General features: G+C 45.9%; 1 protein-coding gene across 2 annotated transcripts; it reads left to right on the plus strand.

The window, feature by feature from the left end:
- Positions 1 to 10,173: 10,173 nt before the first annotated feature.
- On the plus strand, positions 10,174 to 19,497 carry LOC123026653 (thyroxine-binding globulin-like). Of its 2 annotated transcripts, none has more exons than XM_044436527.1 (5): positions 10,174 to 10,260; positions 13,557 to 14,236; positions 15,591 to 15,900; positions 18,487 to 18,634; positions 19,219 to 19,497. In XM_044436527.1, exons 2-5 carry the CDS (start codon positions 13,600 to 13,602, stop codon positions 19,420 to 19,422), a joined length of 1,299 nt encoding a protein of 432 aa, XP_044292462.1. In that variant the 5' UTR covers positions 10,174 to 10,260; positions 13,557 to 13,599; the 3' UTR covers positions 19,423 to 19,497. The 2 variants fall into 2 exon arrangements, with proteins under 2 accessions (XP_044292462.1, XP_044292464.1); XM_044436529.1 differs by having other exon boundaries at positions 10,217 to 10,260; positions 13,569 to 14,236.
- Positions 19,498 to 19,929: the final 432 nt, after the last annotated feature.

Genomic DNA, 19,929 nt, shown 5'->3' on the forward strand with positions numbered 1-19,929 from the left:
ACTGGGTTGGCACATCCACAGTCTCATCTGATGGAGATGGAAAGAAGTAAGTCTTTTGCACCTTAAAAAGAGAGAGAGAGAGAGAAATGGACCACTATTTTTTCTGCTTAAGGGCTAACCTCCCTGAGGAGCTGTCAGAATCTGTAGGCTGGTGAGGAGAAGGAGGAGGAGGAGGAAGCAGCAGTGGGTGAGGTCAGAGTCAAAATTTCTTTCTGACAACCACTTTTCCCTCTGTTGTTTTGGCATCCCTTTAACCATCATTTTCTTGATGATTTCTTTATTTTCTTTTCTTTATTTTCCCAGAGAAGGGCCTCTCCCACAGATCTCAGGGGGCGGGCAGGCATATATGGACATAAGCGCTCCTTCAGGTAACCAGGACCCAAGCCGTTTAGGGCTTTATAGGTCATCACCAACACCTTGAATTGGGCCCGGACTTCAATGGGAAGCCAGTGAAGCTGACAGAGGACTGGAGTCATGTGAACATAATGCCCAGTCCCCGTCAGCAGCCTGGCAGCTCTATTTTGAACCAATTGAAGTATCCAGAACTTCTTCAGGGGTAGCCCCACATAGAGCGCGTTACAGAAGTCAAGGCGGGAAGTCACCAACACGTGTGTCACTGTCGCCAGGCAGTCGTACTCCAGGTAGGGGCGCAGCTGATGGATCAGCCGAAGCTGAAGGAAAGCGCTCCTCGCCACTGCTATCACCTGAGCTTCCAGTGAAAGCCCTGGGTCGAGGAGCACTCCCAAGCTGCAGACCTTGTCCCTAAGAGGGAGTGCAACCCCATTCAAGACTAGGTTCAATTCACCCTCACCGAAGACCAATCTGCGAACCAACAGGACCTCCGTCTTGTCTGGATTGAGCTTCAGTTTATTGGCCCTCATCCAGCCCATTACCTCGGTCAGGCACCGGTTCAGCACAGCCACTGCCTCACCCGGATTGGTGGACAACGAGAGGTAGAGCTGGGTATCATCAGCGTACTGATGATTCCACAGCCCACACCTCCTGATGACCTCTCCCAGCGGTTTCATGTAGATGTTAAACAGCAAAGGGGACAAAATGGACCCCTGCGGTACTCCATGGCATAACTGCCATGGCGCAGAGCCATAGTCCCCCAGCACCACCTTCTGGAATCGGTCATTGAGATAGGAGCGGAACCACTGCAAAGCAGTGCCTCCTACCTTCAATCCCGCTAGCCTATCCAGAAGGATACCATGGTCGATGGTATCGAAAGCCTCTGAGAGGTCCAGAAGAACCAACAGGGACGCACTCCCCCTGTCCTTCTCCCTGCACAGGTCATCATACAGGGCGACCAAGGCAGATTCAGTACTGTACCTGGGTCTGAAGCCGGACTGAAATGGGTCCAGATAATCAGTTTCATCCAAGAGAGCTTGGAGTTGTCCCGCCACCACCCGCTCCAACACCTTGCCCAGAAATGGGATGTTGTCCACTGGACTATAATTGGTGGCCATCTCTGGATCCAGTGACGCTCTCTTCAGGACCGGTTGGACTACCGCCTCCTTTAAAGGGGCAGATACCCGACCCTCCCTCAGAGAAGCGTTAACCACTTCCAAGATCCAGGTCCCAATCCCGTGCTTGTAGTTACTTATTAACCAAGACGGGCAAGGGTCCAATAGGCAAGTGGTGGGATGTACTCGTCCAAGCACCTTGTCCACATCATTAGGTCACAATAACTGAAATTCATCCATTAATTTTGGACCAGACAGCAGCACTGGTGTCTCCCCAGAAACCTCTGAGTCACTAGTAGAGTCTAGCTCGTGACGAATCTGAGCGATTTTCTCCCTGAAATGCTTGGCAAAGTCATCACAGAGGGCCTTCGAGGGTGGAACCAGATCTTTCTTAGGACCTGGATGAACCAGGCCTTGCACCACATGAAAAAGCTCCGCCAGATGGCATTTTGAGGAGGCAATGGAAACAGAAAAGAATTTCTTTTTTGCCGCCCTCACCGCCACAGCATAGGCCCGATAATGGGTTCTTAAGTGTGTTCGGTCAGATTCATCCCGTGATTTCCTCCACCTACGCTCTAGCCGTCTCCCAGCCTGCTTCATCGCCCACAATTCAGGTGTATACCAAGGGGAAGAGTGGGCTCTGCCCGGCGGGAGAGGACGCTTAGGAGCGATCGTGTCAACAGCCCTGGTCATCTCCCTGTTCCACAGTTCGACCAGAGCCTTGACATGAGCACCAGTCTTGTCAGCTGGAAACTCCCCCAGGGCCTTCAGTAATCCATCCGGATCCACCCGCCTCTGGGGGCGGACCCACATGATCAGGTCCACACCCTTACAGAGGGAGAGGCCGCTCTCGAGCTCAAACCTCACCAGGAAGTGATCTGACCATGACAGGGGTGTCAGACATAAATTCCTCACCCTCAGACCACCCTCTTCCTGCCCCGTCGAGAAAACCAGGTCCAGAGTGTGTCCACGTTCATGGGTTGGGCCGGTGACATGTTGAGACAGCCCCATGGCCGTCATGGAGGCCATGAAGTCCTGAGCTGCCCCGGTCAGACCAGTCTCAGTGTGGAGATTGAAGTCCCCCAGGACCAACATCCTGGGGGTTCTCAACACCAGGTCCGAGACGATCTCTGTCAGCTCAGGCAGGGAGACTGTTGGGCAGAAGGGTGCAGTGTACACCAACAGAATTCCAAATCTGTCTTGGTTGCCCAACACCAAGTAGAGGCACTCCAACCCTGACCTCGAAGGGACCGGAAGTCCCGCAAGGGAGATGGAGGCTCGGTAAACCAAAGCGACCCCCACTCCCCTCCGCTCCAGGTGTGAATGGTGCTGAACCAGATACCTGGGCGGGCACATTTGAGAGAGGGCGACATCCCCCCCTCCCGCTCAGGTCTCTGTTATGCAAGCCAGGTCGGCCCCCTCATCCACAATCAAGTCATGGATGAGGGAAGATTTATTGTGGACTGACCTGACATTGAGCAGCAGCACCATCAGGCCTGAGGGGCGGTTGACAAGGCTATCTGGCACCCTCTGGCTGGGGGCAAAACCAGAAGAAGGGACAGGTGTCAGCCATCTGTTCCTCCTTCTTCTACGCAGACACATTAAGCCCCCACCGCAGTAACATCCATTGCCCATAACCAACCCTATGGTGGCGCCCATGCGCTTCCCAGGAAACACAAATGTCGACATGGCCAGGGACGACTCCATAAAAACAAATTAAAATACAATAAAACTGGTGCGCCCCAGTCCGGCAGTGGCGGCAGATGTTCGGGGGGGGGGGAGCTCCAAGCCCGCCCAGCTCCAGGCCACATGCAGCGGGTTAAGCTGGCGCCTGCCCGTGCGCCCCGCCCCAATCCGGCGTTGCTTTCACCGGCACCGGCGGGTGGAGGGAGCAGGGAGGGGCGCGGAAACCCGTCCAGTGGCAAGATGGCGGCGCCCTCCTCTGCGCCGTCGGCGGCGGGCCTGGCGTGGCCCTGGCGTCCTCTGTGCCCGGGGTGGCCGAGCGATGGCCGCGGGAGCGGCGTCAGCAGTATCTGAGATGCTGCACTGAAAATGATATTCTTGGCTCCTGCAGAAGAGGGCAGTGCATTTATCCAGCCAAACTGATAAAGTCCAAGGTGAAAAACAGCTTTGCTGTACTTACAAAATCTCCAAAAGAGAAATACTGTCATTCAACCTGTTGATGTGGGTCCTTGCTTGATTTGCCTACCAGACTTATATAATGGCTAGAATTTAGTATTAAACATTAACTGTACAAATATTGATCACGGGGGGGGGGTGCAGAGCAGAATATGATGCAACAAATTTACAACTTGTCTCTGTACTTTACACAATGGCAGAAATGGTCAAGGTAAAGAGTCATCCTGCTTCTCTGGCTGCCGGCCTCATTTGTAGGAAGGTCATTTTGAAACAGAGGGTTCGTACTTTTTACTTCACAGGTAAACAAACAGTACCTGGAGGGACAGTTTTAGTAAAAAGTCAGGATAAAAATAAATGGAGCACTCCTGAAAATCTCTAGGAGGGTGTTCAGCCTCAAGACCCTGTGAGCAGGGCCTAATCATTTCAGATGATATGAGTTCTTTGAACAGAAGGAAGGAAAGAATAAAGGAGGAAAAATAAAGGATACCGAGTTGGTGACTCTTCCAGGGAGCAAAGGCAATGAGGAATGCATTCATCATATTTTATATATGTATATGTTTTTCTATGCATATATCATCTACAGAGAACTCAATAAACTTATACATCTTCTCACCTTCTCTCTTTTATTCACGCAACTGAATGCATATAATTATGCAGAATACACACTTTCTCTTTTATGCACAGAGTGCTCCCCTCCACACACACACACAAGGGTCATCCATTAGTAAAATTACTATTGAGAGTCAACAGTATTTCTCTCTAAGTTCTAATGCAAATAACTTTTACAAATATTTTGATATTGTTTTGTTGTCGTTGAGGCCCCATCGGTGCAGGTGTTCAAGGATAGGCTGGACGTCCACATGGTGGGCATGTCTTGAGCGGAACCGGCTGGTGCCGGAGGTCAGACTAGATGGCCCGGGAGGCCTCTTCTGACTCGCTTTGTTTCTATGTTTCTATGTTTTGAAATAGGAGTATATTTTATCCCAAACACTGGATGCCAGCTATTGCTCACACGTGCCTGTGCAAATGTTATCAAGGTGCATCATTTTGAGGCTTTAGGGAACAGTTGGTAAACCTAAATTTTCCTAACCCATTGGTTGGGAAAGAAGTGCACCTTTGAATGTGCTTAAACAAGCTTAAGGAGCATCCACATGTGACTGACAGCATAAGCAAAGCCCTTTCTTTCAGGTACTGCTTGCTATCACTCTATGTTTCATTGAACTCTTTAGCTCACAGAGAAACCTTTGAGACAAACAAAATCTCCGTGCCAGGTGCCTTGGTGTTCAATGCCATCAGTTTCATTCACCTTCCAGGGAACTGAACAGAAGTTTATTTAAGTATAGGCGGACATGTATTCCCAGTCTGGCATCCAGGAAGACAGTGGAGACTAAATAGGTGGTCTGGCTTTGTGTGCACAGATGTCTGTTGTTGCAACAGGAGCACCGTCTCTTCCCTGCTTTCCCTTGTGAGCCCAAAAGTTGCCCTGGAGGGAGTCCCGAGCATCAGGGTGGACACTGAAGGATTGTGGGTAGACAGGTTCCCCATTCCTGTTCTGTTGATGAAGCCATTCTGTTGGTGGGAGAGGTTAATTGACTATTACCCCCTAAACAAAGCAGTTTTGCAGGGACAGTAACAAAATTCAGAGTATCTTGTCAAATGATGCTTCTATGCTCTTCTGTTTTAGGCACTGAGATTCTTCAAGCTGCAGCAGGCTAGAATAGGCAAGGAAGTAGGAAGTACGGAATCCAGAAGTTCAGATCCAGACCACTTCTCCTATTATGGACTAGGAGACATTGCTACAACCCCCTCTTATGTCTGGAACATGTGTAAGGGTGCATTAGAGCTATACCTTTCTTTGATGACATGAGTGCAGGCTACAAGCACGACAACTCTATGCATGCTTGCTGAGTGCAGGATCCAAGTACATCCTAAAAGTGGTTGCTGAACGTGCAACTTGCTCATGATGATAACCAGCATGCACCCAATCACTGGAGGACACATGTCCCTTCTTCAACATGTGCAGGAGGTTGGGTTAAATTCCCTAAGACAGTGTTCCTGGTGCCCTCCAGATGCTCTGGCCTATAACTCGCATCATCTCCTGACAGTCGGCAAGCAAGCCAAGGCTGATGGGAATAATACTCTGTGTTAGGGAAGGTGCTTTGTTGTCTCCAACTTTCCATGAGCACCAAACCAGAAGCTCTACTAATATGAGGGCCCTTCCTGGGGACTAGGAGATCATGTTGATTTCAATTTCTGATTCCCTGTGCTTGAACTCTTTGGCCTCAAACAAAGAGTGCCCCTCAAGTTGTGCAGAAATTCAGTTATTTTGTGTGTTTGAATGCGAGACTAACCTAACATAAATCGTTCGCTGAAACAGCATCCTTCATTGTGATAATGCTGAGAAGACAATTGCTGGTACCCAACTTTCTGCTTAACTGTCCACTGTTAAGACAAGTGTGGAAAGTGGTCTCCTTCCTGTAGCTAGCAGAGTACAGAAGGAGGGATCAAGGCACAGATGGGAACTGGACAAATTGAGCTTGCTCTTAAAGAAATAAAAACATTTGGATTGTTAATTGCTGGTGCTGGTCCCTTGTAAAGGAAGAGCAGGTTGCTCGTTGTTGGCACATGCTTTTGATCTTGCTGGTGGATGGTTATCTCTTGCAGTTAGACAAGCAAACATTTAGGCCAGCTGGGGTTAAAGTCCCTGACACTGGGACATTGGCCCTCAGGTACTGCTCTTTCAACATATTTGCTTTCTTCATGACCATTGGCTTTTATTTGAAAATAACAGGATCTTACCAAAACTCACGATTAGGTGGTTTGTTGATACAATCTATTATGTTCATAATGCCAATGTGTTTCACATTTGTGTGACTCGCTAAAAAAATTAAGTGTTTTTGTTATTAAAGCGACTGATTATGGGCACCTGTTTGGTCTGCATGATGAAAGAATGCAAGTTCTTCATTTATCTGCATGCCCTGATAGTAGTTGGCTTAACCCTCAACATTCTAAAGGAAATGTAAATGCCCATTTTGGAATGTTCATGCTCTTGAATCTATGCAACTTAACCCTTTAGTTACAGCTTTCCAAACCTATCAGTGTAAAGGTTGAGCCAATGTGGTGTAGTGGTTAAGAGCATGGGACTGGGACTCAGACGACCTGGGTCCTAGTCCCCGCTCAGCCATGGAGCCAACTGGGTGACTTTGGGCCAGTCACAGACTCTCAGCCCAACCTACCTCACAGGGTTGTTGTTGTGGGGATAAGATGGAGGAAGAGATGTAAGCTGCCTTGAGCCCTTTGTAGGAAAAAGGCAGGATATAAATTGAAAAATAAAAATAAATAAATAAATAAATAAACTTTTGAAATCCTTCAATAACCAGTTATGTTTGAAGACGCAGGTTAGCAGCCCTGCCATAAGGCAGAATCCAGTGGGGGACTTGTGCTCCTGCCAATTCAGTTCTAGGCTGCTGGTTGTGTTGCACCCACTGCTTGCACTTTGCTGATTTAGCACTTCTGGGGTAAGCCAAAATGGAAAACTCCCTTCTGGAAGGAAGCAGGCCAGCAGTGCTCTGAAAAGAAAGCTCCATAGACCAATCTCTTTCCAGAAACAAATATTTCTGGTCATTTCAAGGTTTTCTCTAGGAAGTCCTACATTTCCTATGCATAAGAATTGGGTCCCACTTGTGCAATGCAATCAGCAGGACCCACTGCTTGAGGAAGGGAATAAGTGGGGCAGGAAAGTATCAGTGGGGGAATAAGCGACTGCCTTTACGTGTTCATTTTTCATGCATGGTTTGTCTTCCTTTCTCTTCTATAAACAAGGCATTTCTCTCTGGTATTGGTCGTCTTTTCATCTTGGTAAGCAGACACTTATGTTAGACTCTGGGGCTTTGTGGGGATACTAAAAAGAACCCAAAGAAGTTGGGAGAGGAGAAGTGCAGCCCAGGTGGCAGGTGGATGAGCAACAGGTTTGGTCTTCACTGATGGGGGTGCCGCTTCCACTACTCCTATCCATAAATGCAGCAAAGCCCTATTGAATGTGGGGTAACTGGAAGGTCACCTGGCAAAAGCAAGCAGAGAAATAACTTAGTAGGGGATAAGGAGTGTAGCAGGTTTAGCAATCAGCACAGCATAATGCCGCACTTATATTGTGTAAATAGACACAACAAGATAAACATCCATCTGAGACTGGATGGAGAAATTTGTAAATTGATGAGCAAATTACCTTTTTTGTTGGGCTAAGTTAACCTATAACCTATTAAAATTAAAATGAAGAAAAAGAAGAAATTGGAATAAATACTCATAAAAATATAATAATATACCTGAGACTGAAAATAATAAGGCAAAATAATTTAAAGGAAGCAATCCTTGTTAGGTATGGCTCTTTTCTTTTCTTTTCTTTTCTTTTCTTTTCTTTTCTTTTCTTTTCTTTTCTTTTCTTTTCTTTTGGGTGAGTAGCAGAGGGTCAAAGGAGATGTTATCTTAGAGTGGCAAGTAAAGCTAACTTTGCAATCACAGAACTTTGTGTATCCCATCCCTCACAAATGGTTTTTCCCTTGTTGTTCCACTGAACAGTCTTTCTGCACACAGACACGTGCCTCCCCAGGGCTCCAGGTCCACGCTTACCTCAGAAACACAGCCACGTATCTTTAAGCACACAGGACAGAAAATGCACTTGGGGGAGGGTAGACTTAACTGAAAAATGGCCGATGGGGAACGTAGGCATCTCCTCCACCAGTTTGTCCTCTGCAAACCACACCTTTCTGAGGCTGTTTTGCCAAGGAAAAGAAGCTGGCAAATGAACCAGACCTATCAATTCGTATCTAGTTTGGACAGAGCCAGTTGGTAAAAGAAATTGATGGATAACCACAGCTTCTTTTTAAAAGGATGGAGATAAGATACAAGCACATTCTGGAATGACAACTCTCCTCTAGGTTTTCTAGTGCTCAATGCTCAGCTCTCTTTGATGTACAGAAGGACACCTCTTCTAGTAAGGGAAATACTTAAATGACTTGTGGGATGGGAACTACCCCTGGGCCGAAAAATGTTCTCCAAGCACCACGAAGCATCCAAATGGCAGTAGAACCAACGCAATGTAATACCTCCTCCCATTCCTAGCTTAGGCTGTCATCTGAGAAGAATACCACAGTTATGCGTTTGATGTTTTGCTGTTGCTTTATCGTGGTGCTTCTTCAAATCCTTTTTATACTTTTTTTTAAAATGGGAGCTTTCCTTTTAATATTAGTGTAGCCTTATTTTTATGCTAATGGCAGAAAGAGAGGAGAAACTAAAGAGTCTTTTGATGTGGGTGAAGGAGGAGAGTGCAAAAGTTGGCTTGAAACTCAACATTAAGAAAATGAAGATCATGGCATCTGGTCCTCTCACTTCCTGGCAAATAGATAGGGAAGAAATGGAGGTAGTGACAGATTTTATTTTCCTGGGCTCCAAGATCACTGCAGACGGGGACTGCAGCCAAGAAATTAAAAGATGCTTGCTCCTGGGGAGGAGAGCTATGGCACATCTATACAGCATACTAAAAAGCAGAGACATCAACCTGCCGACAAAAGTGCATATAGTCAAGGCTATGTTTTTCCCAGTTGCCATGTATGGCTGTGAAAGCTGGACCATAAGGAAGGCTGAGCGCCAAGAATTGAGGTCTTTGAATTGTGGTGCTGGAGGAGACTCCTGCGAGTCCCTTGGACTGCAAGGCGATCAAACCAGTCAGTCCTAGAGGAGATCAACCCTGACTGCTCTTTAGAAGGCCTGATACTGAAGATGAAACTCAAATACTTTGGCCACCTAATGAGAAGGAAGGACTCACTGGAGAAGAGCCTAATGCTGGGAACAATAGATGGCAAAAGAAGAAGGGGACAGCAGAGGATGAGATGGCTAGATGGAGTCACTGAAGTAGTTGGTGTGAGCTTGACTGGACTCCGGGGGATGGTGGAGGACAGGAAGGCCTGGAGGAATGTTGTCCATGGGCTTGCGATGGGTCTGACACGACTTCGCGACTAACAACAATATTTTTATGCTTCTAGGTCTTCATTGCTGGATGAGCTCCATAAAGGTAGCTTCTACATATTTAAATATAACCAACCAGCCAACCAACTAACTAAACACAGATCATACTCCCTCTGCTGGCCCTCTTATCATTTGTGAATTGTTGGAGGGCTTGAGTGTAGTCCCACTAGTTCAATATGGTTTACTCATGCCATGAAGAAAAAGAGTCACTCAAATGGACCCTTAGCTTACTTGCAGGATCAAATTATTAATATTCCTTGCAATCATACTTCTGGGATGGTTTACAAAACTATAATAAATTGCAAATACGTATAATACAGCAAGTAAAATGACAAAAGCAGTACAAAAACAGTCAGTGGGATTAACACTGCATCCAAAAGCATTTGGAGAGGGTGGAGGAATCTTTGCTTAGTTCTAAAATTGCAAGTGAACCTCTCAGGAGCAAAGTTCAAAATTTGTTGCATCACATTTTACTCTCTGCTCCCCTGCAATAGCATATATTTACTTTCTTTAATGGTCAGCAATGACGACTGGGCATATTACCATTCTGGTGCATAAATTATTTTGTCCATAATTGTTTGGGGAAGCAACAGCATTGACCAGCTGATTATCTCAGGGAAATTTCAGAGATTCTGTAAGTATGATATACATTCTTCTTTACTTTGGTATTTATCTGTTAGGCAGGGCGCACAGCTACATGCAGCGAAGGTCAGAATTTAGGATGCAGAATCTCAGAACATAGTTGCAGGGAATAACTTCTACTCCAGTAAAACACTTCAAAAGCAAATGAAAAGCTTGGATATTCCAGAAAAAGCCTCTAAAGTGGGGCAACGTGAATGCTGCACCATGCTTGCTTATGAGAATAGTTTATTGTTGCAGCTCTCAAAATCTTTTAATGCCGTTGGGGTTTTTTTTTTTTTTTTTTACGTTTTTAAAATGGAAGGTTTCATTGTGATAATATATTATGGTATTTATATTTTTATTTTTGCATTCTTCATTGTGATATAATCCTAAATCTCAGAATATATTCTATTCCCAGTAAATCATTTTAAAACCAAATGGGAAGCTTGGGTATTTCAGAAAAGGTGTTCGGCATGGACCAGTGCCAATAGGGATCCAGTTTGCACTTGGTCATGGCAGAGGCCGACACTGAGTTTCTCTTCTGTAGTTTCCATATAGCCTCAAGTGTTTGATCCTGCCTAATCTTAAAACAGAACATAGCCAGGTATGTTGAGTATTTGGATGGGAGAATTAAGTTCTGCATGAAGTAGGGGATTGGACCCTATGGCCTTCCAGGCCTCCTTCAACTGTATGATTCTGTTCTGTTCTATTCTGCTGTGAAAAGCAATAGCATAATATTGCCATTATTATTACTGATGCATACTGAGTACCTCGTACATCTCCCCACACCCAGCTGACTGCTAAAATTCTTAATAAATAATCATTTGAAATTCTTGCTCGGTCATGTATAGGGCTAAATGGCTAAACACTGAGATGCATTAGTGGGGCAATCAAATTCTACTGAGGTAAATGGCAAACCCCCACTGATATTCTAATAGAACTGAGATGCCCTTCATTCCTCTTAGTGTATAAAATGTGTACTTAGTGTATCAAAATGTACAAGGTGTCCACTCTGGAGCTGCCTGAAGACAAATAGACAGGCTTGTCATACAAATCTGAAATAGGGGATGCATAAAAAATGGATTTTTATTCATTTTCACAAGAAGCTACCCAGTTTACCCAGGAACTGAATGTGAGTCCAAACACAATCTGTAGGTGAAGTTCATATGTTTCTGAGATCAAGTCTGATTTGCCAAAAAGTGCCTGAGAAAGTGCATACATTTGCAAAAAAAAAAATAAAAGCACTTAATTCAGTGAGAAAGATGCACATAATTACCTAATCTTGAAAATGAGATGATAATTCCAAGCACGGGATTGGGATCTGGATCTTGGAAGTGGTTAACGCTTCTCTGAGGGAGGGTTGGGTACCTGCCCCTTTAAAGGAGGCGGTAGTCCGACTGGTCCTGAAGAAGGCATCACTAGATCCAGAGATGGCCACTAACTATAGACCAGTGGCCAACATCCTGTTTCTGGGCAAGGTGTTAGAGCAAGGGTAGTGGCGGGACAACTCCAAGCACTCTTGTATGAAACTGATTATCTGGACCCATTTCAGTCCGGCTTCAGACCCAGGTACAGTACTGAATCTGCCTTGGTCGCCCTGTACGATGACCTGTGCAGGGAGAAGGACATGGGGAGTGCGTCCCTGTTGGTTCTCCTGGACCTCTCAGCGGCTTTCGATACCATCGACCATGGTATCCTTCTGGATAGGCTAGCGGGATTGGGGGTAGGAGGCACTGCTTTGCAGTGGTTCCGCTCCTATCTCAATGGCCGGTTCCAGAAGGTGGTGCTGGGGGACTATGGCTCTGCACCATGGCAGCTATGCCATGGAGTACCGCAGGGGTCCATTTTGTCCCCTTTGCTGTTCAACATCTACATGAAACCGCTGGGAGAGGTCATCAGGAGGTGTGGGCTGCAGAATCATCAGTACGCTGATGATACCAAGCTCTACCTCTCGTTGTCCACCAATCCGGGTGAGGCAGTGGCTGTACTGAACCGGTGCCTGGCCGAGGTAATGGGCTGGATGAGGGAAAATAAACTGAAGCTCAATCCAGACAAGACGGAGGTCCTGTTGGTTGGCGGATCGGGCTTCGGAGAGGGTGAATTGAACCTAGTCCTGAATGGGGTTGCACTCCCTCTTAGGGACAAGGTCCGCAGCTTGGGAGTACTCCTCGACCCGCAGCTTTCACTGGAAGCTCAGGTGACAGCAGTGGCAAGGAGCGCTTTCCTCCAGCTTTGGCTGATTCATCAGCTGCGCCCCTACCTGGAGTACGACTGCCTGGCGACAGTGACACATGCGCTGGTGACTTCCCATCTTGACTTCTGCAACGCGCTCTACATGGGGCTACCCTTGAAGACGGTCCGGATACTTCAATTGGTTCAAAATAGAGCTGCCAGGCTGCTGACGGGGACTGGGCATTTTGTTCACATGACTCCAGTTCTCCGTCAGCTTCACTGGCTTCCCATTGAAGTCCGGGCCCAATTCAAGGTGTTGGTGATGACCGATAAAGCCCTAAACGGCTTGGGGCCTGGTTACCTGAAGGAGCGCTTATGTCCATATATGCCCACCCGCCCCTTGAGATCTGCGGGAGAGGCCCTTCTCCGGGAACCCTTCGTGAAAGAAATCAGGAGGGTGGGTACTCGGAGGAGGGCTTTCTCTGCAGTGGCACCTAACCTATGGAATACGCTCCCCGGAGAGGTCCACCTGGTGCCGTCATTATTTGTTTTTTGGTGCCAGGCGAAGACCTTTTTATTTAAGTGTCATTTTAACTGTTAATATTATTGGATTTTATCTGGCCAGGGCGACTTATTTTATATTGTTATTTTTTATATTTTAACTTAATGTTTGCATCTTACAAACATTTAAACTTAATGTTATAACTTAATGTTTGTATTTTAATTTAATGTTGTGAGCCGCCCCGAGGCTTCGGCGAATGGGGCGGCATACAAATGTTTTAATAAATAAAATAAATAAATAAATAAATAATTCTTTTTAAATGAAAATGTTGCTCATAGACATTATGCATTTTTCAGAATATATGGTAGGAAGTTTGGAAACTAAAATTAAAATAAACCCAAGCATCTATTTGCTATGGAGTGCATGAATAATTATTTTAAAATGATGATAATATTGAAAAGAAAAACAGTTTGAAAAACAATGGTAGATTAAAAGTACATTCCCATATAAAATATACTGAAACTAAATTCCAAAATTACCTGTACAAGAAAGATCAATTAATTATGGTGTGGAACTAAGCAGATCAAATAACGATCTACCATTCCCAAATGTCTCATTGTAATTTCATCCTTCAGTGTCTTCCACAGGATTTACTGGGCAGAACCATTGCAAATCCCAATGAAGTTCATAATTTACCTTTCCTTGCTGCTTGGTTTTCATGCCAATGGTTTTCAACTCCAAGGAGATCAACCCTCCATTTTGGACAACTGGGCAAAGAAGACCACAGACTCTCATAAGATGGCTTCCATCAATGCTGCCTTTGCATTTAGATTCTACAAGCACATCGCCGCAGATGTGGCTGACAGAAATGTCTTCTTTTCTCCTGTGGGCCTCTCCACAGCATTTGCAATGCTTGCCCTGGGTGCTGAATCTGAAACAAAGAGCCACATTTACAAAGGACTTGGCTTCAACCTGTCTGAGTTTGAGGAATCTGAGATACAGAAAGGATTTCAACATCTCCTCCACAATCGTCCATATATCAAACCAAATGAAACCATATGGACTGAAGCAGAGGTAAAAATAGGGAATGCCTTGTTTATAGAAGAGTCCTTGAAGGTTCTACCCAAGTTTTCGGAAGATATCAAAAAGCGATATGATGCTGAAGTCTTGTATTGCAACTTCGACAATTCCACAGCAGCTCTCAAGCAAATGAATGATTATGTACACAATAAAACTGACGGGGAAATAGCACGGGTAGTTGAGGGGCTTGAACCAAAGACCACACTTGTTTTTCTGAACTTTATCACCTTCACAGGTATGTTGAGGAATATTAGATATTTAAGGCAGCGGGAAATATTTTGCCAATGAGGCACAGCAAGAGGATTGTCTTGCTTCAACTTAAATGGTCTTGCAGGCTATTGTAGCAGTAGTATAAACTATGAAGGCATGGTGGGGAGTCCAAATGCATGGTTGGAGTTTGGCAAGAAATGTGGCAGAATTTAATAGGTGCCTTTCTTATTTATTTTTTTTAAATGGCAATTTCTTCATCATAATTTTGTGTCTGCAGGGTAAGAAATAATTCTGGGATTTTTCAAGAGAAATGTTTAAGTGTTTATATGTTTTGAAATGTAGCAAAAGCCCCAAATTCTTAGCTGACTCAGATTAAAACCCACACAGTCCTACCCTCTGCTACTCCCCACAAATGACAAGTTTAGAAACATAGAAACAGGGTGAATTAGGGCCATCTAGTCTGACCCCTGGCTCCAGCTGTCTCCATTCATGGCATGCCTACCATGTGCATATCCAGCCTATCCTTAAACACCATCACTCATGGGGCTTTAACCACCTCCCATGGAAGCCCATTCCATACCTTAGGGGGGTCCTAACCATTAGGAAGTACTTCCTGGCATCCACCTTAAATTTTGTTCCCTGATCTTTGCTGCATTGGAATGCGCCCTGCCCTCCACTGCAGGGGAAAAAAGGTCATGACCCACCTCTGGGTGGCACCCCCTCACATACCTGTATGGCGCTAACAGGTCCCCTCTGAGACTCCACCTCTCAAGGCTGAAAAGACCCAGCTCGTTCAGTCCCTCCTCATACGGCTTTCCCTGCAAACCAGCCACCATCCTTGTGGTCCTTCCCTGCACTGATCCCAACCTTGAACTTCCAACCTTGTTCATATGAACATTGGTCCAAGGAATCCATTATTGTTGACACTAACTGGCAGATACTTTCCAAGATGTCGGACGGGGGGGGGGGGGGGGTTTCCTAGTCTTACCTGGAGATGCCTGGAGCCGACCCTGCAAACTTCTGCATGCAAAGCATGAAAACCACACAGGCACTCTTGAACCTTGATAAAACATTTTGGAACTTTCAGTTTAGCTTCTAGTTTAAAGCGGAAAAGAACCATGAAATAAGGGGTACTTCTAGAAGGCATGAAGCTGTACTCAGGGCATACTTGTTTTAGTGTCTGGCTTTACTTGTTACTGCTTCTGCTATCCTGATCGATGTGGAAGCAGCTTGCACAGTTCAACTTGTGGTTAATATCACACAAGTTCTAGGACCCCATATCTACTTGATTCCCATAATTAACCATGCAAATTTTATGCCTAAATTTGACTATTTGGAATCAATTTTCACACTATATTATCTAATCTTTATTTCCAAAGCTGAGTGGAAACTGGCTTTTGACACAGCCTCAATCAGGGAAGAAGATTTTTTTGTAAATGAAAGCAAAACTGTGAAAGTCAACCTAATGCACCAAGAAAGCTATTACAAATTTCTCCATGATGAAGTTCTTTCCTGCTGGGTAGTAGAAATTCCCTTCAGAGGAGATGGCATAGCAGAAACTTACAAAGGAGACAGCATAGTAGCATTGTTTATTCTGCCAGATGAAGGAAAACTGAAGCATTTGGAAGGTGCTTTGACAGAAGAGGCTATCACTAAGTGGACATCATCTTTTGCAAGTTCTGCATATGAGTAAGTCTTGTCAGTCCTGCTCATGCATCCTGTTTCCTTTAAATGATTATTTCATATAGCATGGTGCAAAATTAATGGGGTGCCTCAAAAGGATGCTTTGGGGTGTATATGAATTGTAGCTTCAGTTAGGTAAAGAGGAAGCGGTTTTCGGTGCATTCGTCTAAAAGTAATACCTTGCTTCTCTAAAAAAGATGGAAAAGACAGCTTAAGTTAAAAATACAATGAAATCACATAGCTACCCGAAGGGAATTTTGCAGCCTTGGTCCTGCTGTTGAAAAACCCTGGCTGTGTATCACAGCCAGCTGAACTTCTGGTCAAAGGTCTCCTGGGATAAACACAGTAGGCTCATGATGAAGAAGCAAGTTTTCTAGTTGTCGAACCCAAAGCAATTTACTGGCAACAATCAGCAGTTCAAGTTATGGATGGAAATGAAATAGCAAACGGATAACACTTTAAATAGAATGGATGGGGTGACCATTTAAGGCTGAAGGCAATTTCCTAGAGCTCAGAAATGTACTACAGATGTCCTCTTCAAGAACATTTCATCTGTGAAGTTGAATATTAACTGGATATTTTGTGAAGTGTCAATATTTCCTTTATATATGCTTCATATTTGACATTAACACTAGGGATGTGTGGGGGATCTGTTAGGGTTCCCACTGGATTCCCTGAGCTCTGCTCCCCGGACTTTGGTCTGTTTTGCAGTAGTATTTGTATGGCGCATGCCAGAAATTGAGCCCACGTAGCTGCAGCTGATGCCCAAGAAGGCTGGTTTATTTATTTAAAACATTTCTATGCCACCCCCATCGCAACAAAGCCTCGGGGTGGCTCACAGCATTCATAAATGTTGTGAGGGGCTTGCCAGGAAAGCGGACCTCAGGACCTCTGTGCAAAGAGCACTCCTCTTCTGCACCGCCTGCAGCAGGCACTTGGGCTGCTACAGCTGATGCAGGAGAAGGTTGCTGCTTGTGCGCCTGGGGCTTGGTGAGCCTCTGCAGGCTCCATCTCAGCTTGGCTCTCTTTGGAAGATGTGGGAGAAAGAGCATAAATTCTCTCCTAGTTTCTCAGCCTGGACAAAAAGCAGTTATATGCAGATAGTGTAGAAAAGATCGAAGAGAGCCTAATTTTAACAAGCATTTTAATATTTTACGATATTTACAGCTTACACAGATATGGGCACAATCCTATGGAGAGACGCCCAACTAGGGTCAGGACGAACCCTGTCAGAATCCCTCTTCTAGCATCTGTGGGCTTCCTCTGTGCTGTGCCTAGTCCTGCAAAGTGAGCTGAGCCCAGCAGATGTCCATGAAAGCTCCTAGGCCCCAGCGGCACAACTGGCAGCCTTCCCAGTCACATGCAGAGCAGGGACACTGCTGGCAATCATGCCAGGGATGACGTCTGGAGACCAGCCTTCTTTCCCTCCCAGTGCATCTGCCATGGAAAGAGGGGCACTGTTATGGTCACGCCAGATGCCATTCCAGTGACCCAGCAACTGGCCGCTTTCTTGCTCAATGCAGCCAGCAGGAGGAGCACCAGGCGGGGCCCAGCTGCTGGCAAGCGCCCTGCAAGTGTTGGGAGAAGTTGTTGGGAACTTGGACTCAGGGCTGCTGCAAAGCGGACTGGAACCTGGGGAACTGATCCTAGAGAATCCCATAGATCCCCACCCATAGCCCACCAAACATGGAAGATCATGGGGAAGGCTGGGAGAAGCACAGTGGTGAAGATTGCATCCACCTCTTATCTATCTATCTATCTATCTATCTATCTCTATCTATCTATCTATCTATCTATCTATCTATCTATCTATCTATCCTGCCTTTTTCCTACAAAGGGCTCAAGGCAGCTTACATCATTCTCCTCCTCCATCTTATTCCCTCAACAACAACCCTGTGAGGTAGATTGGGCTGAGAGTCTGTGAGTGGCCCAAAGTCACCCAGTTGGCTCCATGGCTGAGCGGGGACTAGAACCCAGATCGCCTGAGTCCCAGTCCCTGCTCTTAACCACAACGCCACTCTGGCTCTTTTCACTCTGCAAAGTGCAGAGATCACTGATTTTAGCTAACTATGGTGCTTCAGTGTAATAAGGAAGAGCTGACATGCCAGCATGATATGTCCATCCCTCCCATTCCCTTCTCTACCTGCTTTTCCAAAGCCTTGGAGAAGCAACCGGCAGGGTTCCTTTTGCACCAGCTGTACTTTAGCAGCATCAGTCCATAATCCCACAGAGGCAGTGGGGAAACAAAACATCAGGTGATCAAAGAACAAGTGAGAAACCTTGTGGTAGCATAACGGAGCACATGGAAAGGCAGAGAAAGAAAAGAAAAGCCCTGGTGAGGGGAAACATGTACAGGAGCCAGTCTTATTCCCACTAAGAATCCAAATGCAGATGAAGTGGTGAGTTAAAAGCTCCATGCAGAGATGCTTTCGGACATCACAAACACAGCACATGTTTCTGAACATTGGTTGAACAATACCATGTGTACCTTTTTATGTAATATTTGGGTGGTAGCTCAGTGTTGGTTGTCCGATACAATCACAGGTGGGCAGTCATTTAAAACTTGGAACGTTTTGATTTTTACCTACACAGTGAGCTCCATCTATACATTCCGAAATTTTCCATTTCTGCATCCTATGATGTGAAGGACGTTTTCCAGGGAATGGGTATGACTGATGCTTTTAATGACAGAGCTGATCTGTCTGGGATTACTGGAGAGCACAATCTGAAGGCTCCCAAAGTAAGTATGTGGGTAGGACTGGGATATATGGTCCTGGCTTTTCCTTTAACAAATTCTTGTAGACATAGAGAAAGGTGAGAAGCAAGGTAAAAGAAAATGTGAGCCCCTCTTGAGAAAAACGACAAGTGTTCTGGGAAAAAAGACAACTATTCCTGTGTACCCAAAAGGGTTCTTACCCCTGGTTTATGGTCTAATCTCAAGAAATGGTGGGTAGGGCCATTGCTCCTGACAGAGATTAACACAAGTAGGAATTGTTGAGCAGTGGTAGCAGTCTTTGATAGCCTGGATGCAAGTCCTGTTCAGAGCTATAAAGGTGATGACCAATACCGCAAATTGTGCTTGGAAGCAAACTGGAAACTGAATCATGGTGATGTACTCTTGGAAGGACCCCCCCCCCGCCCCCAAACCTAACAGCATCATTCTGTAGCAGGCATAGTTTCCAAACGCTCTGACAGAGTCTGTTGCAACCACCAGAATATATGCTAATATAAGCAGAGGCCTCAAGCAAGGCTCCTTGGCATAAGAAAAGCATTCTTGAACCTGCCTTTCTATGTCATCAGTGAAGTATCGTTCTCTCCTTGCAGGTCATCCACCATGCAGTTCTGCATCTTCGGGAGAGCGGCACTGAGACATCGGTTGTCACTACTGTATGGAGCAAAAAAACATTTCCTCCAGTTTCTCCGCCTCCTACCCTCAAATTTAACAGGACCTTCCTGATGGTCATTGTTGAACTGGAAACAAATAACTTTGTCTTTATGGCAAAGGTTGTGGACCCAACGGAAGGGTGAATGTTACTGGATCAGCCACCAGGCAGTGCTCTGTGCCATCCATTCATCAGAGGGACCCACAGCCAGTGCAATGGAAGGCTAGCAGTTCTCAATGGAGCTGGAAATGCTTCATTTCCAGAAGGGGGCAGCAGGCGGATCTTGCAGAAGGGACCTCTGCTGACCTGCCATGCTGACGGCGCCACTCTTTTCTGGGCTGGCTTCAGGGAGCACCAATTCGCTGCGGCACTGGAGGCCCCTGTGCAGCAGAATGATTTGCAGTGGGGCTGCTGAATGCCGCTTGCTCTGCTTGCTGCTGAGTGCAGAATGCTGGCTTTGTACAACACCTGTGCTAAGATTGGCTGCTTAATGCCAGGCACACCGAACAGCTGCTGTGCTGCTCCCTACAAGACTGAGGTGGACATGCTTCCCACCCCAGCCCCTTCTCTCATGGACAGGGACTTTCCTTGCCCCCCTCCATCTCCTAGGCAACTGGGGTGAGTGGAAAGGCCCCTCAGGCAATAACCTGTG

The sequence above is a fragment of the Varanus komodoensis genome, unplaced genomic scaffold (genome assembly GCF_004798865.1).
Source record: "Varanus komodoensis strain SLA01 unplaced genomic scaffold, ASM479886v1 scaffold3, whole genome shotgun sequence".
Lineage (NCBI taxonomy): Eukaryota > Metazoa > Chordata > Lepidosauria > Squamata > Varanidae > Varanus > Varanus komodoensis.

Excerpts from the sequence above, each read along its gene's own strand:
- LOC123026653 (XM_044436527.1), top strand. The coding sequence starts at position 13,600 with ATGAAGTTCATAATTTACCTTTCCTTGCTGCTTGGTTTTCATGCCAAT. Across the intron at positions 15,901-18,486 it reads TTTGCAAGTTCTGCATATGA|TGAGCTCCATCTATACATTC; the intron begins GTAAGTCTTGTC and ends TTACCTACACAG. Across the intron at positions 18,635-19,218 it reads ACAATCTGAAGGCTCCCAAA|GTCATCCACCATGCAGTTCT; the intron begins GTAAGTATGTGG and ends CTCTCCTTGCAG.